Consider the following 14,570-nt stretch of genomic DNA (forward strand, 5'->3'; position numbering starts at 1 on the left):
GAAAATGAGTGACCTCCAAAAATTGCTTAAATGCTTTAAATATTTTGGCCAAAATGTATGCAGAAATTGAATATATCCAAAACCTAGGCACATTTAATTCAAAACAGTATGCATTTTAAAAGGGGATTTTCTAAAATTTTAACTACACAAACTTTTTTTTTTTACATTGAGTATTCACATACCACAGAAAAGAAAAACAAGCACATTTCAAGCAAAAGGGACAATATGAAAGAGACAGCGTTTAAAATAGATCACTTTGTAATGAGGTTATAAGGACCCCATCTCAGAGATGAGATGTAGCAACTGCAAAAGAAAAACAAATGCAAACCCCACCAAAACAAAACAAATCCCACCAAACTTGGATGTCTATTTTATAAACCATCTCAAGCATCAAACTGAGAACAATTGTTCTCAAAGCAGAAGCTACTTAACAGCTTAAACAAATAGGTGGAAAAAGTGTGAATGAGATGGATACATGAATGGCACAGACACAGACATCATCCACATCCTTTTATTAAACCACCAGAAGTTGCTAAGGATACAGGTACCAGACTAAACATGATCAGGTTACAGCAGTGGAACAAAATTATTGCCCATGAGTGGCATTTCCTGACTCTTGCAAAATAAAGCACATGAGCTCAAATATCCTCCATAGAGGTGCACAGAGCAAGTCTATATGAACAGCTTTTGGATGGCTCCTTCACACACTCTTTTCTTGGCAAAGAAACAATCCATGTTTTAAGAACATGGAAGGGCAGGGGAATCCTTCAAAAACATAAAACATAAAAGCAAGTTCCTGCTTTTTGTGCATCCCAGTGTGCAAGTCCATAAGCAGATTTAGGCTGCAAACACCCCAAACTCACAGTGAGAATTGTATATAGCTATGTATCATAATATCATAAAAGCTTTCTGGCTAATATTAGCAGTAACATTGCCAAAAGAGCTGACAATCTCTGCTTATTAAAACCATTATTGGTGCATTGACCTCTTATTCTGGAGCCATTTTGATTAATTAAATAGGCGTTGTACACATCATTCTGATGCTGAAAATGCATTTATGGAATATAATTTAGCAGAGTGTTTAAAAAGGCTTTTCCAATCACCTTTGAGATTATTCATTAAGTGTGTGCTATGAAATACAGATGCAGGTGGGTAAACTTCAGGTATCTGAGCTTTGTCACATTACTAAGATATGAAAGGAATGCCACTGCAGCATTAGGCATATAGTTCTGTTCTCATTCCCATAATCCCATTTTTCATCTAGAACTCGCGTGGTCTGATCAATATTAAAAGGATGTCAAGAATATGAACATGGTTCCACTGAGTTGCTGTTTAAGTCTGCCAATATAAGTATTAACTTGGTGTGATTGCAGAACTGTGTTATTTACTGATTGAGGCAGAGCTAATTCTGAACAACCACAGACGTGTTTCATACCTCCAGTCTGGATTTCAATACTGAAAACAAGCCATTACCCCTTTTTTTCCCCTTTCTGTAACTAACTCTTGCAGCTTGTAAAAAGTCCTGCAAAGGTACATGGCCCTCCTTGTGGAGATCTTCCCTTCTTCCCTCTAAAGGAGGATGATCCAAGTCAGAGAGAGTGCAGCAAGAATCTCAACCAAAACACTTTACTAAAAATAATAGGAGTTTTTTGTTGTTCTGGTTTATAATCTCTATAGCATCAGTTTTTCATTATTCATTAAGTAAAAAACCCAACATGAAGGGAACACGCTTCTCCTTTAGGAAGTTAAGTCAGTCAATCAACCTAAATATCTTCAAGAGTAAGGAACTTCTTTCATTTAAATGCATTACTCCCATATTCATAAAATCACTACTCAATCTTTTAAAAACGGTTGCGCCAAATGGGCAAAGCATGTGCTTTTATGTGGAGCTTTTCTGTTTACTGCTAATAAAAAATTTTATTTCAAAACCTATTTCATGTAATTTTTAATAAAAATGCCTATTTTGTGTGTAGGAAAGAAAACGTGACATGCAAACCCAGATGTTGATCTCGTGAATGCTCACACCTGTTGGCAAAACTCAGTATGTCACTTGTCACATTTATGCTATTGCTCAATACACAACCACTGCTCGTTTATGTAAAATCACCTCCTTTTCAAGGTCACACTGTAGTGACTTGGTATCATTACAGTGAACTTTTATGTAGTAAAAAACCCAAACACATTCTCCGAGCTCAAGACTTTAAACCTGGGACAAGCAGCATCCGAGCCCTCTTACACAACCCCTCAAACCAACACAGCCACTGGTAATTACCACAATTTCTTCACAAAACTGCACAAATACAAATCACAGTTCAAGGCACCGGGAGCTCATGCATTTTCCCAGTTCAGGAAGTTTCTGCTGTCCACTATCAGAGCTCTATGAAATACCAGTTGCAATAAATTAGTTTGAGAAACATGAATGAAAGGGATCTTTAAGATTTTTAAAAAAAAAAAAAAAAAAAGAAGGAGAAGAAATGGCCATGCAACACACTGGGGAAAGCCCTCAAAATCTCTACTGAGCTAGTTAGGTATTTTTCCACACTGTATCTTATTGACTGAACCAGTCAACAACAATTAGTAACATTTTGAAAGTGTTTCAGTTTATTTATTGTGTGAATCAATAGAACTTTAAACAATGAACTAGGCTGCTCTAAGTGCATTGCAGAGTTTTCTGTTTCTTTAGCCATCTTGTTGGCTAGATGAGCATCTGTGGTTGCAGAAACAAGTCAACACTCAACAGAAACTATTCCTAATTTAGCTTTGTTTCATGGAGCTATTTTCACAGCAGTTTCCACTCGACCTTGCACAGAGGCGACAGTAACAGCAGGCTATAGAAAGCTACTGTGTCAGGAACTGCACAACATTCCTTATGATGGAAAGAAATGGGTTTGGACTTAGATCTCAATATGCATGATCTGAGAAACTCTACAAAAAAACCCTGCAGCTACCTACATCTTTGCATATCAGTTTCTGCTTGGGTACAGCAAGTCCTCTAAAACAGTACTCTGGGGAATTTTTCCAGACAGGGATCAAAGCCTCCTGCCAGGCTCCAATGTTTAGGATGCAGAAACAAAGAAAATGAGGCATCTGGGGATTAGTAAAAATGGAGATTACCAAACTAGCTTTGAAATTGGTAGACTACGAGTAAAAGAGGTGACAGGAAACCTAGAGATGAATGGGAAAGCTGAAGTGAAATTACTAAATGAGTTCCTTCAGTATCAGCCTCAGAATCAGCCACATCAATCTGCAAATAAACACTGGAATGCATCACGCAATTTCCTCCCATACAGACACCAGTGACACTAAAGACACTCAGACAACCTCCCCTATTTTTTTTTTTTCTGCTCAGTTCTAGTTCCCCACTCCAAACATCCACATATAAACTAGATTGTGGGGGTGCATAAGGAAAAATGGCCATAATAATGCCAAGTCTGTCATGGGAGGAAGCTAAGGGAAGATGGCAGCTACATAAAATAATGCAAACAAGACCATCCTTGATAGACAGACTGATGAAAGATTAAGCATTCTCTGAAGGACAGCCCAGGCACAGACAACAAACGCTGTCCATGGCTAAATTTGGGCTGTAAATCAGGAAAGTCTTTGAAGTAAAAGGCAGCACTACTAAATTTTGTCTTTAATAAAGCGAAAATAACCAAGCCACACACCTCCCCAGTTAATTTTAAGATAGATCTTGATTACTGAATCAGATTATTTATTCAGTTGAAGGACTCAGCTTCACCTTGAATACAGTTTAATTTCATTTCCTAATTTTCAGTGAAGGCCAGCACCAGGTGATAAATGCTCATACGTTCTCTTATCCTGTAGAAGTCTGACAGTGGATAAACATGATTTGGAAGTGGAAGGTTTCAGTTTTACTAGACCTGGTTTTACTGTTTCATGTAACAAAAAGCAGACCATTGAAGACAAAGACATATGATTCTAAACTTGACTTTCCTTTGAGTATTGGTAAATACTCAAAGCTATCTAAGCAAGAAGACAGCTGGGAACAGAGGAATCAACCCTATTTAAAGGTGTTGGGAGGCGAATGAATCCTATTTAAAAGACCAAGAAAAATTTTTTCTTAAGATATTTTATACTTTTAAGAGGATGAATGTCGTTGGGATGTAACAGCTGTGAGATTTACACGACTACAAGAACACCCTATGATCAAAACAGAACTAATTTGATAAACGCAGACTGAATATTAAATTCCACTACTTTGAAACTTAAAAAAACCTGCACCTATAAAAAGACATGAAATACACCTAATTTGCGAGTCCCTGTCCTCTTCTTTTAGGTTTCCTCAAAGCACCTCTGAGATAATGAACTTACTACCACGAGTCTGCAAGGCTGAGCTGTGTCACCAATGTGGTCCCCAAAACATCTGTAATACCAACACACAGCTGCTAGCAGAAGGGATGGACCACACATAAGCAATTTCTGCTCTGGGAAAATTAATCTCATTACATGTTTTGATTAACATGGCAATGAAAGCAATTTATTACTTCATTTAGAGAGATAATTCATGTTTAACACAAATAAATAAAAATTTAAATACATAGATTCCTGCCCTTATTACAAGTAAAATGACTTTAAGTTAATAGATCTTTTAAAGCGAATCATTTTCCTACAGCAAACAAGCTGCCTGGGTACACACATGCTTTGCCAAATCTTTTTCTGCATCTCACATGCGCATGTGCACACACACAGAGCACTGCACCAGGGGCCTCTTTTTCCTCTTCCTTTCTCCCAAAAATACAACAGCCAGGACAGACCATGGAGTGCTATAGGTATAAAAAGAAATGCCACTGGGCTTTGGAAGCTCTTCCATCCAGCACCAGTCCATATCTCCCTATAAATCTTACACTTCCCCCATACTAACAAACTACCACTAGGATTTAACTGAAAGAAGGAGCAACCAGAAAGGTTTTTAACATGCAAAAGTTTACTGAGTATCAATGATGAGTATCATCAAAGCACCATGAAAAGATACAAAAACACGACAGAAAACCGTTTTTCCCCCTCCCCCATTTGGAGCAGTGATATGAAAAAGTCCTGGAAAAAGGACAGGTTTTATGCCATGATCATTAAGGCATTCAGTCTCATGAGCATTATCAATGCAATTGTAATCACAAATTCCTAGCTGTCCAAGCTGTGTAATGCAAAGAGCAGGCAAGCTGCCTTACACCCAAGGGGGTTTTATTTTAGAAGCAGTATACTCAGAATAAAAAGCACCAAGATGGGAATTTTATTTTTGTAACTATAGCATTTCATAAATAATGGGAAAAGGTAGTTTTTGAAGTTTTCTGCACTGATCCTTACTTGCACCTTGGAGACACTTAACAATTGTGACATCTTTCTATAAAGGAAAGTGTAAAGCAGGTCTTGGGTGAGTTTTAATAACCAAAGTTCAGCAGCACCTGGAGCTGCCCTGAGGGAAACCAAAGGTCATCTGCCCTTACAGAACAAAATCGTCCCTTCAAGGCTGTACAAGAGCAGCAGCAGCAGTCTGTCCACATTACACCATGCTACAACTGAATATATGTCTTCACTTTGTGAAGGATATGAGTAAAATTAGACAAATGAATAGGGTTTCAAGAGAAATCTCTGAATTTGGCAAGGACTTACTCTAATGAGCAAGAGACCATTAAAATCATGCCTACAAGAAATCTCCCAACCCAACATCACACCTAAGAATTGGCCTGAAATCTGCTACGCAACACAAATAACTTGAAGGCCTCTCTTGACTCATTAAATCACAAACCTATCTCTCCAAGAAGTTCAAATTTAAATGAAAGCTTAGCCCTGGCAAATCCCATCAGATTGTCAAATATGGATTTTATGTAGGAACCCCATCTGTTTGCGCAGCTACATGAATATGCAACGTGACTGTTGCTGCAACACTTGCATTCACATTGCGGAAAATTTACAAGTAAGCAGTTCCCAAGAACAATTAATCAGGAGCAAAGTTCTGAAAACACAGGCAGTAAATTGCTGCCCACAAACATGAGCTTCGAGGCTCCAAGTTTCCTTTTCTCTTGCCCTCACGTGCTGAGATGAAACTTTAGAGCCAAGGTGTGCTATCCTTTGCACTTGCATGAAGGCTTGTTAATGTTCCCAGCTGGCCAAGGCACACTGCTCCCTGGAGCACAGGGCTGTGTGACGCCTGCTCCGTGCCACGTGAGGCAGTGAGTGCCCGGAACGCTGGGCAAATTAATTATCAGCTTCCCAGGTAAGAGCAGCTGCCAGCTGGAGGCCACAGGGCTGGACAACAGTTGTTCAGCAGGGCTAAACCTGCCCGCAGACCACACACACAGCCCAGAGCTAACTGCCACCAGTTTAGCACATTCTTCAGTACACATCTGTCCAAATTCATGCAGCTGCTCACTCAATCCAACAAACATTTAGTTCATACCTCAAGTCTTTAATTGTGCACATCGTAAGCTCTGACTAAAGATGGGTTTAGGTCAAGCTCTCCATCCAGTGGAAGGTGACCACAACCCTGCTTTCCACAGCACTGCCAACTGTGTGTTGGCAAAGTCAAAACTGCTGCACAGTAAAAAGAACCAACTCCCTACACAGCACAGTTAGGACAGTGGGAAGGACTGTCCAACCGACAGCCCCAAATGACTGATTTGGCTGTAACTGAGCAAAAGAAACCCCACAACTAGTTGTGAAGATTTACAAGCACACTCTATATTCAAGTTGAAAGTGACTGCCAAACCTAAATTAATTCTGGGTTTATGGATGCCAGACAGCTCTCTTGGAAAGCATCACCAGGATTTTAACTTTATACATTTAGCTGTGATAAATTCTTGGTTATTGGCAAAAATAAAAAAAAAAGCCTCTCATCACAAGATAAAATGGTTCATCTCAACTAGCAAATATCCACAGCATCAGACTTCTATTATTGAAACTTATTTTGTTACTTTTGAGAGGCTTGGGAGTTTGTTTTTTTAAACTAAGCCTGCTGGTTTTACTCTCCAATGTTCCTGTGAAATACTTGGAAAGTATAGACAAAAGGTCAAGAATTCATGCAACAGAAGCTACCTCAAATCACCAGGTAGGCAAAGCTCCTTTCCACCAAATACAACCAACTTAAACCAATAATTGCACAAACACCTCTGTAATAGCTTGCTCAGCACATTACCTATCATTCTCTACACTGAAAAACCTAATTAGAAAAAACAAATATATGCTGTAGCACCATTTACACTTCTCAATTTTCACTAAAGAGGCCCTGGATTAGGAAAAAAAGCTCAATCAGGGATAAGACACACTAATTTGCAGAAGTTGCCACTCCCTGGCTTTTCTGACAGCTACTGCTTCTATCCAGTGGTATCTAAAACCACCAGATTTAAGAGAAATTAAATAACCCCTCAGCACAGCAAAATATATCCAGCAGCTCCTGATCAGATTCCACAAAAATTAAGAGGGCTGCAAAGCTTAAAAGCAAGTTCTCTGATTCAAACAACCAAAACTCAAAAGAATTTCAGAACAAGCTGACAACAATCTAGAAAAGGACATTGGGTAACAGCACACCTGTCTCCCTGGAAGAAAATACCAACACCATGTCACTCAAATTCTCCACCCTCCCTGATACCATGCATAAGACATTTCTTATAATACAAGGATTAAACAGATGAGGAGTTTGCACAAACATGAACTCCAAGATATACAAAGAGCTCAATACAGCCAAGGAATAAACAGACAGATTGGATTCCTATGCCTCTCCACAACACAGCAGATTTTTCTTCAAATTCAAAGCACAATTATTTTTAATAAGGAATTAATAAAGAGGAACTGCCACCGTTAAGTTAGGGTTTTGTTCTCTAGTAACCTCTTTCAAAGTACAGAGGAAGTTATATTTCTCACATAATATTCCAAAAATACCCCACAAAGCTTTTGACAAATGTGCAATGTATGTGTACGAAAGAGGAAGCTGGACATATAAAACACCCTGGCCTACATTTCTCAGGAGGTCAAATGAAGGACAGAGACATGAAAAGCACTATTTCAGCAGTACATACATTTGCAAAGCAGAATATTTCACTGACTTTTATTTCAGTCTCTTAGATCAAACATTTCCCAATTACATGAAAAATTAAAATAATAATAAAAAAAAAAAATCAAACCCCAAACCAGACGGTGGAATCACCGAAGTGTAATTAAACACAGCAGAGATGACTTCACATACCCATAATCACAACCTGAGAAGGTGCATAAATGTTTAGCATTTGGATCAACACAAGCCTACGTATGGCAGGATTTGCACATTCCACTGTTATTTTTGTTAGGTTTTGGAACTGGATTTCTGGGGGGTTGCTCTGCACCTAATCCCAGTCCTTCCAGGAACAAGTGTATTTCTACCTGGCTGTCAGTGAGGTCAGATGCAAGTCACAAACACCTGAGCTGGCCTGCGGTTTCCCATGAAACAATGTTTTCCATGTACGGTATTATGTGCAAATAAACAGAACCAACCTTCAACAAATGCAAAGTGTTGACCATTGTGTTCATTTCCCTGTTGTCGTATTTGACCTAAACCTTTCATTCAGAAGTACCATCTGAACATAGCAAAACACTGTCTCAGACCAGGAGGAACAGAACACATGCATACTTCAGTACCAGGATGTGGAAGCTCAGTAAAGGTATTCCATTTGTATTTTCCCCTTCATCTAAGTGCTCCCCTCCCAACAGAAGCAATTCTGCAAGTGGAGCTGTTCAGGTGCGCAGCTGACTCTTCAGTTTGCAGGAAGAGAACACACAGAACAGGAGCACAGTGCAAAAATATCTAACTTGTGACAGAAAATGGCTGGAGAGCAGTAGACAAGTAAGTCCCCAAGAACTGCTCTTCTATACATTTCCCTCCTCTCCCCTCCCCTCATGAGCTGACAGATGATGCAAACACCTTTTTTACTCTCCACGCCTTTCTAACAGAAATTCCAGTTACAATGGAGAGAGAAAAGAACTCCTTTGCAAAAAACCCAGAAGTGACATTACTGAAATCATACAGCAGTTGTTATGAATAATTTAGCTATAAACTTCCAGGACATTTCATTTCAACTCTAGTTTGAACTGTTAGAATAAGTCACTAACAACCAACACTCATCACAGTGATGAGTCCTCACGCTCACTGGTATTTGAAAGCTCTTCAGGTTTTTACTAAGACCAAAACAGAATAAAAACTAAAACCAAAACAGAATAAAAAGCTCCAAACCTTCACAAAACAAAGCATCTAACCAAAAATCCCTTTTGAGGTTTTTTTCCTAGTAACACTCTTCTCTCCATACTACCCTGAGCTGTCTTAAAGGAGTAAATTTCAACAGAACCAGTAGCCTGCTAAATTACAGTAATTTGCAATTGAAACAAATACTTGCAGATAAACATTCAAACGAATGTGTTGTGTTACAATGATGTCAAACTGAAAAGAATGCCACACGACTAAGCTGACCACAAACACTGAGTACAAATGTTAAAAAAGCGAGACTGCATGTTAGCAGGTGAGCCCTCCTATATACCAGGGAAAAACAATTTTAAAACACTCCTGATGACAGGTCATTAACCGAAGAAAGGAGCCTACAGCAAGACATGGAAGAAAACCACTAAAATCCCAAGATTAAATCTTGTCCTCACAAAGACAGAATCTGCCTCACAGACAACTAAATGCCCTGAAGGATAGTCCTGTCTGTGTGGGAGTAACGTCACGTGTACGTAAGAACAGAAATTAGCATTAAAAATACATGTGTTGTAATAAACTGGCACAGGTAAATGTGTGCTTCGGAGATTAACATCCTGAGCTAGATTAAAAAGAATTATTTTCTCCTCCTATGGAGTACTGGAAGCCTTATTAGAGCTTGCCTTCCTGTACAACATCTGGCATGGACTGACACAAGCTACCTGACTAAAGGAAATGTTAGTCTAGTGACACATCAAAAATGTTTATCTCTGTGTCACAAAAAGCTGTGCTGAAAAATACTACCCTATATACGCTTCCCATTTCATTCATCTCCCTAATGTATTTTAAATCACTTTAGGGATCATGAGGTGCCCTACTTGGAGAGCTTCAGACACCGAAACACTCTTTCCACAGCCCAGTTACTCAACAGTGCACAAAATGCTGTTCCCAAAGGGTGGGGTTTGCAGCATCCGCACCCATCGGAGCTGGCTGCAGGTGAGTGCGATCGCTCCAGTCCCCTCTGGCTGTGCCGTGCACCTGCAGTCACGAGCTCACAGGAAACAAGGGCAGTAGAGATGCTGAAAAAGATTTGGGAAATTTCCTGCTAAGATGGAAGATAAATAACCAGTGACACCTCCAGGGCTTGAAGCTAATGGAATGGCTGGTCCTTGGAAGCTCATGAGAGCTTTTCAGGGAGCAGCAATAACCTCCAGCTGACTCTCACATTACTCCTTGTAGCACACATGCTCGTAAACAAAGCGCTCGCAGTTCTGCTGCAGCAACCCAAGGGCTGGCAGAGGTGTGCACAGGCTTTTACAAAAGCTCCCTACAAAAGAAAAGGGACTGGAATATCATCCTCCTCACATGGATACCATCAAGCTGCACCAAAGGCAATGGGATTCTGGCCACCAGAAACTGTCAGTGGGAATTACTGGCAACAGGTACACCCGATGAACATCTATCAGTAATTCAGTTTTTCAAGTATAATCAGAGAAGCAAAATCTTACCTTTTTTTTAAGACAGAAAAGGAGGGCTAAACCTTTTAAGAAAATGGATCTGTTTGCATGAAATCAATTTGGATCAAAGGTAGAAGACTCTCAGAAGAGAAGATAAAAGATGTACAGATAATGGCAAAAAGAAACAGACAATCAGCTCAATATCTGGTATTTGGAAGAGACGGGAAAAGTAAAGTCACCTCACAGATGTTCACTTTTATCTGCATTACTTTCTATACGTGAAAAACAACACAGACAAGCCCAAGCCCTTACTGAGTAGGAAGGAAATCCCAAAGATTTCATCAGGTGAAACCATACAGAACCCAGAACCAGCAAACACATGATCTTCACTGTATTCTTGGTTTTCTGTGCGCTTGTTCACTGCTGCATGGAACTTCAGAGGGGGAGCACAACTTTTTTTTTGGCCCTTCCTTTTTACAATCAGCAGCATATTCAACTTGTATGAGAACATATTCTATTGATACAAAACCTGCTATTGATATTCCCGTATCAGTTCAATGCTCCAGCTAACTTAGAAAACACCAGGCTGAAGATCAGCTTTGACTTTCAGCTGATCTGAAGAGCAGCTTAAGTATACTTGAAGAAGAGAATATATGTAATTGGAACAAGCAAAAGCATTTTTGCTATACTGAAATAGATTCAAATTGCAAATATTTATTATTTCTACTACTATCATCAGGAAACCATGGAACTGGAATTCTAGAAATAACTGACCATCAGTTTGAAAGCACCAAGGTTCCTTCTGCTATAACAGGGGGTACAGCTTCCTTTCCCCTCCAAATTCCAGCCAAACCCCATGCCTCTGCACACAGGCAATTACCCTGAAATTTTCCTGTACCTATACAAGGAAACTGATGGCAACACACCTTTACTGGCATTAATGGGTGACCAGGTCAGATTTAGAAAGATTGCTAAAGTAACAATTTGGATAAATCTCCAAGAATGTTTATGCCTGAGATGAAGAGGGGAAGAAAAGACAACTATTGCTCTGACTGGGCTGAATCGCTTAAATAACTTCTAATTTCAAAATGACTTTAAGAAGTTTCATTCAGTCTTGACTCCTCCATATCATACATTGAAACAGCTCCTGTCCAATGTGGGAAGCAAGAAGGCCCAAATTTGACATTTTATTTAAAAGACTGCAAGGGAACCAAGCACTTTACAAGGGACGTATTTCCAAGCCAAGAGGGCACATTTCCTCTTAACTCTGCTCAATGATGAAGCTGACCCAATGATTTACACTGGAATGGGTATTTCAGTAAGCCTGACACAGAGAAGTGAACTTCCTTACGCTGCTGCTTCCTCATACAACAGCTCAGATAGAGTAGAACAAAATTTAGAACTCAGATTTAAAAGCAGCACCTTAGTTATAAACCGCATCCCCATCATCAGCCAGGAGAAATTGTCACAGTTTGAGGCTTTTTCATGTTTAGCTTTTTTGCACCACAAGTGCCATTCAAGTGCACCTTTCTGCAATTAAAAAATTTCCTCAGAAGAATCTAAAGATTTCTCCGAGAAGCTTGCTCTTCAGAAACTGCTTAGCAGATTTCCAAGTGCTAAAATGCCAAACAACCTCCACAAAAACTAACCAAGCAAGTAAAAAATTGCAATTATTTTTGGGATGTCTGAAAAGAGAGATGGAAAGGCATTCCCTGCATTCATGGATATGGCATCACGTGTTCTGATACAAAGGGGTATTCCACAGCTCAGCTTTGACGTGTAACCCCTTCCCTTATGGTTTGAATCTATAGAAAAATCTGTGTGCAATTTGCCTCATTCCATTTTATGAACCAAATTCTCCCAAATGTGCTTCCACACTCCTTGGCAGAGCACATCAAGGACCAACTTGGTCCTGCATGAACAAAGTACAAAAACTGCAGTTTGAAATATAGTGCAATCCAAATGATGAGTTATTAGAAAGACCCAGTTATTAGAAAGACCTCATTTAGCCTAGCATTCCAGGATTTATCCCATCACACAGGTAACCCATGGCACACTGGTAACCAGGCTACTGGCATGTGGTTCAGCACCTGTTAGCAGTAACCTGACGATGACCTTGTTATGGCTTCTCACATTGAAAATTACTCAGATCTATAAAATCACAGAGTGATTTCATCGTGATGTTTATTTTAAATATCAAAATTCAGCAGATCACATTGGTGTGCTAAAAAAAATCTGTTGAAAGAAAACTTGTGAAAATATTTTATCTTAAGTATTATAAATTTCTTTACCTACTTTCAAGCCCGTAACTGTACAAAAAATTCAACTTAAGTAACCTTTCAAAAATAAAGGAAAACTAATCTCACAGTGAGAGAAGACTAAAATTCAGCGAAAAGTAAATTTTCACACAGTTTTCACCAACCGCAAATAAAAATTGTTGAAAGATTTTTATCAGAGAGCAGCATGTTATCAGAACTTGCCATAAGGTCCTATGCAATGTTTTATGTTTCAATTTAATGACTTCAAGCTGCCGTTTAGCTGCAGTGATTCCTTTGGGCCAGCAGCAAAGATTGCCACAAACACGTTTACACTCTGACACTGCTTACTTATTTACTGCCCTGTTCTTTAAAAATTCATATAAAAACACAGATAACGTTAAGGGCCAGTGATCCCTAATCCCTGACATCCGAATACAAGCACTCCAACTGGGAATTAACAAGCAATTGACAGGGCACCGCTAAGACTCCCTGTCCACAACAGCAGCCCACACCATGTGTATATTTACCTACAATGTATCATAACAACCCGTCCACTGCTGCTGACAAGCTGCTGGAAACACACATCACAGGCAAGGCAGAAACAAGCTGTGCAGCAGCATTGGAACAGTATCACTCCTCATCACCGCCTAAGAGTGACTTTCCTCACAGCACTATGTTCAAAAAACATAGTTTTCTTTCTTATCACAATTTTCTTATCACAAAGAAGTTTAATATGAGGTAAAAGTATACTTTTCCTCATTCATTCATAGACAGACAGGACTTAATGTTCATTTTTAAATGTAACAGGAACACAGAATTTGGTGAAGTTATGTTTAAAATAAAATCTGTAATGGAAACTTCTTATTGACCATCTTCTAACAAAAAAAAAAAAAGAAAGAAAGAAAGAAACTTGCAAAATGCTTGCAAGTTGATACTCAGATTATTTAGATATAATAATGAAGAGACTGCATTATGCTAGATTTTAGTTTTTGAACATCTTTTCTGGAAATGCTTTATAGCAACCTCAGACTTCCATGCAGTCAATCCATGAAACATTTAATATAAAAAAAAAAAAAAAAAAGGCATCAAGGGAAAAAAAAATCAAACCAAGGAAACAATAATTAAAATTGTATTGAAAAATCTGTTAAAACATTCAGCTATTTTTATCGTTTCCTAATGCTTTGCACATGAACACAAGAAGCAGGGAGGAGACACCATAAACACCAAGTTAAAATATACCCACCCCTAGCTGAGAGCTTTTTGGTGTTGATGATTTTGGCAGCGTACTCTTGTCCTGTGGTGATTTTCATACACCTCCTCACGACGGAGAACGCCCCTCTAGAAACCAAGAACCGGGCAAAGTGTCAGTCCAACTGAAACTCCACTGCCATTACCAGCTAACGTGCTGCACGGAAGGGTGTGATGTCGGCAGCATTAAAAAAAATAAAAAAGGATTTTCTGATTTTCTGACAGTGACGGTCAGCATTGATTTTATTCAGCTGAACAGTGAACTCTGCGGGGTAGAAGCCGTGTGACCAATCCCACGAGCTGAGGCGGAGGGCGGGCAGGCTTCACTATCTCCATGCCCGCACAGCGCAGGGGGACACGGGGCGGCGGTGGCCGTGTCCCCGTGTCCCCCTCGGCGGTGACACCGGGGGGTGACACCCAACATGGCGTTCA

At 39.4% G+C, this 14,570-nt stretch overlaps 1 protein-coding gene across 29 annotated transcripts in view; it reads right to left on the reverse strand.

The window, feature by feature from the left end:
* Nucleotides 1-14,570, reverse strand: part of CAMK2D (calcium/calmodulin dependent protein kinase II delta) — a 123,587-nt gene that overhangs the window by 107,957 nt on the left and 1,060 nt on the right. For all 29 annotated transcript variants that reach the window (XR_014851466.1, XM_085057573.1, XM_085057575.1 and 26 more), the window contains exon 3: nt 14,134-14,228. Coding sequence is in view for 28 of the 29 variants with exons in the window: in XM_085057573.1 (XP_084913699.1) it covers nt 14,134-14,228 (95 nt within the window). In the remaining variant the exon portion in view is untranslated. The remainder of the gene's footprint in view (nt 1-14,133; nt 14,229-14,570) is intronic.

This window comes from Lichenostomus cassidix, chromosome 4, assembly GCF_008360975.1.
Source record: "Lichenostomus cassidix isolate B80296 chromosome 4, HeHo_3.0, whole genome shotgun sequence".
Taxonomy (NCBI): Eukaryota; Metazoa; Chordata; class Aves; order Passeriformes; family Meliphagidae; genus Lichenostomus; species Lichenostomus cassidix.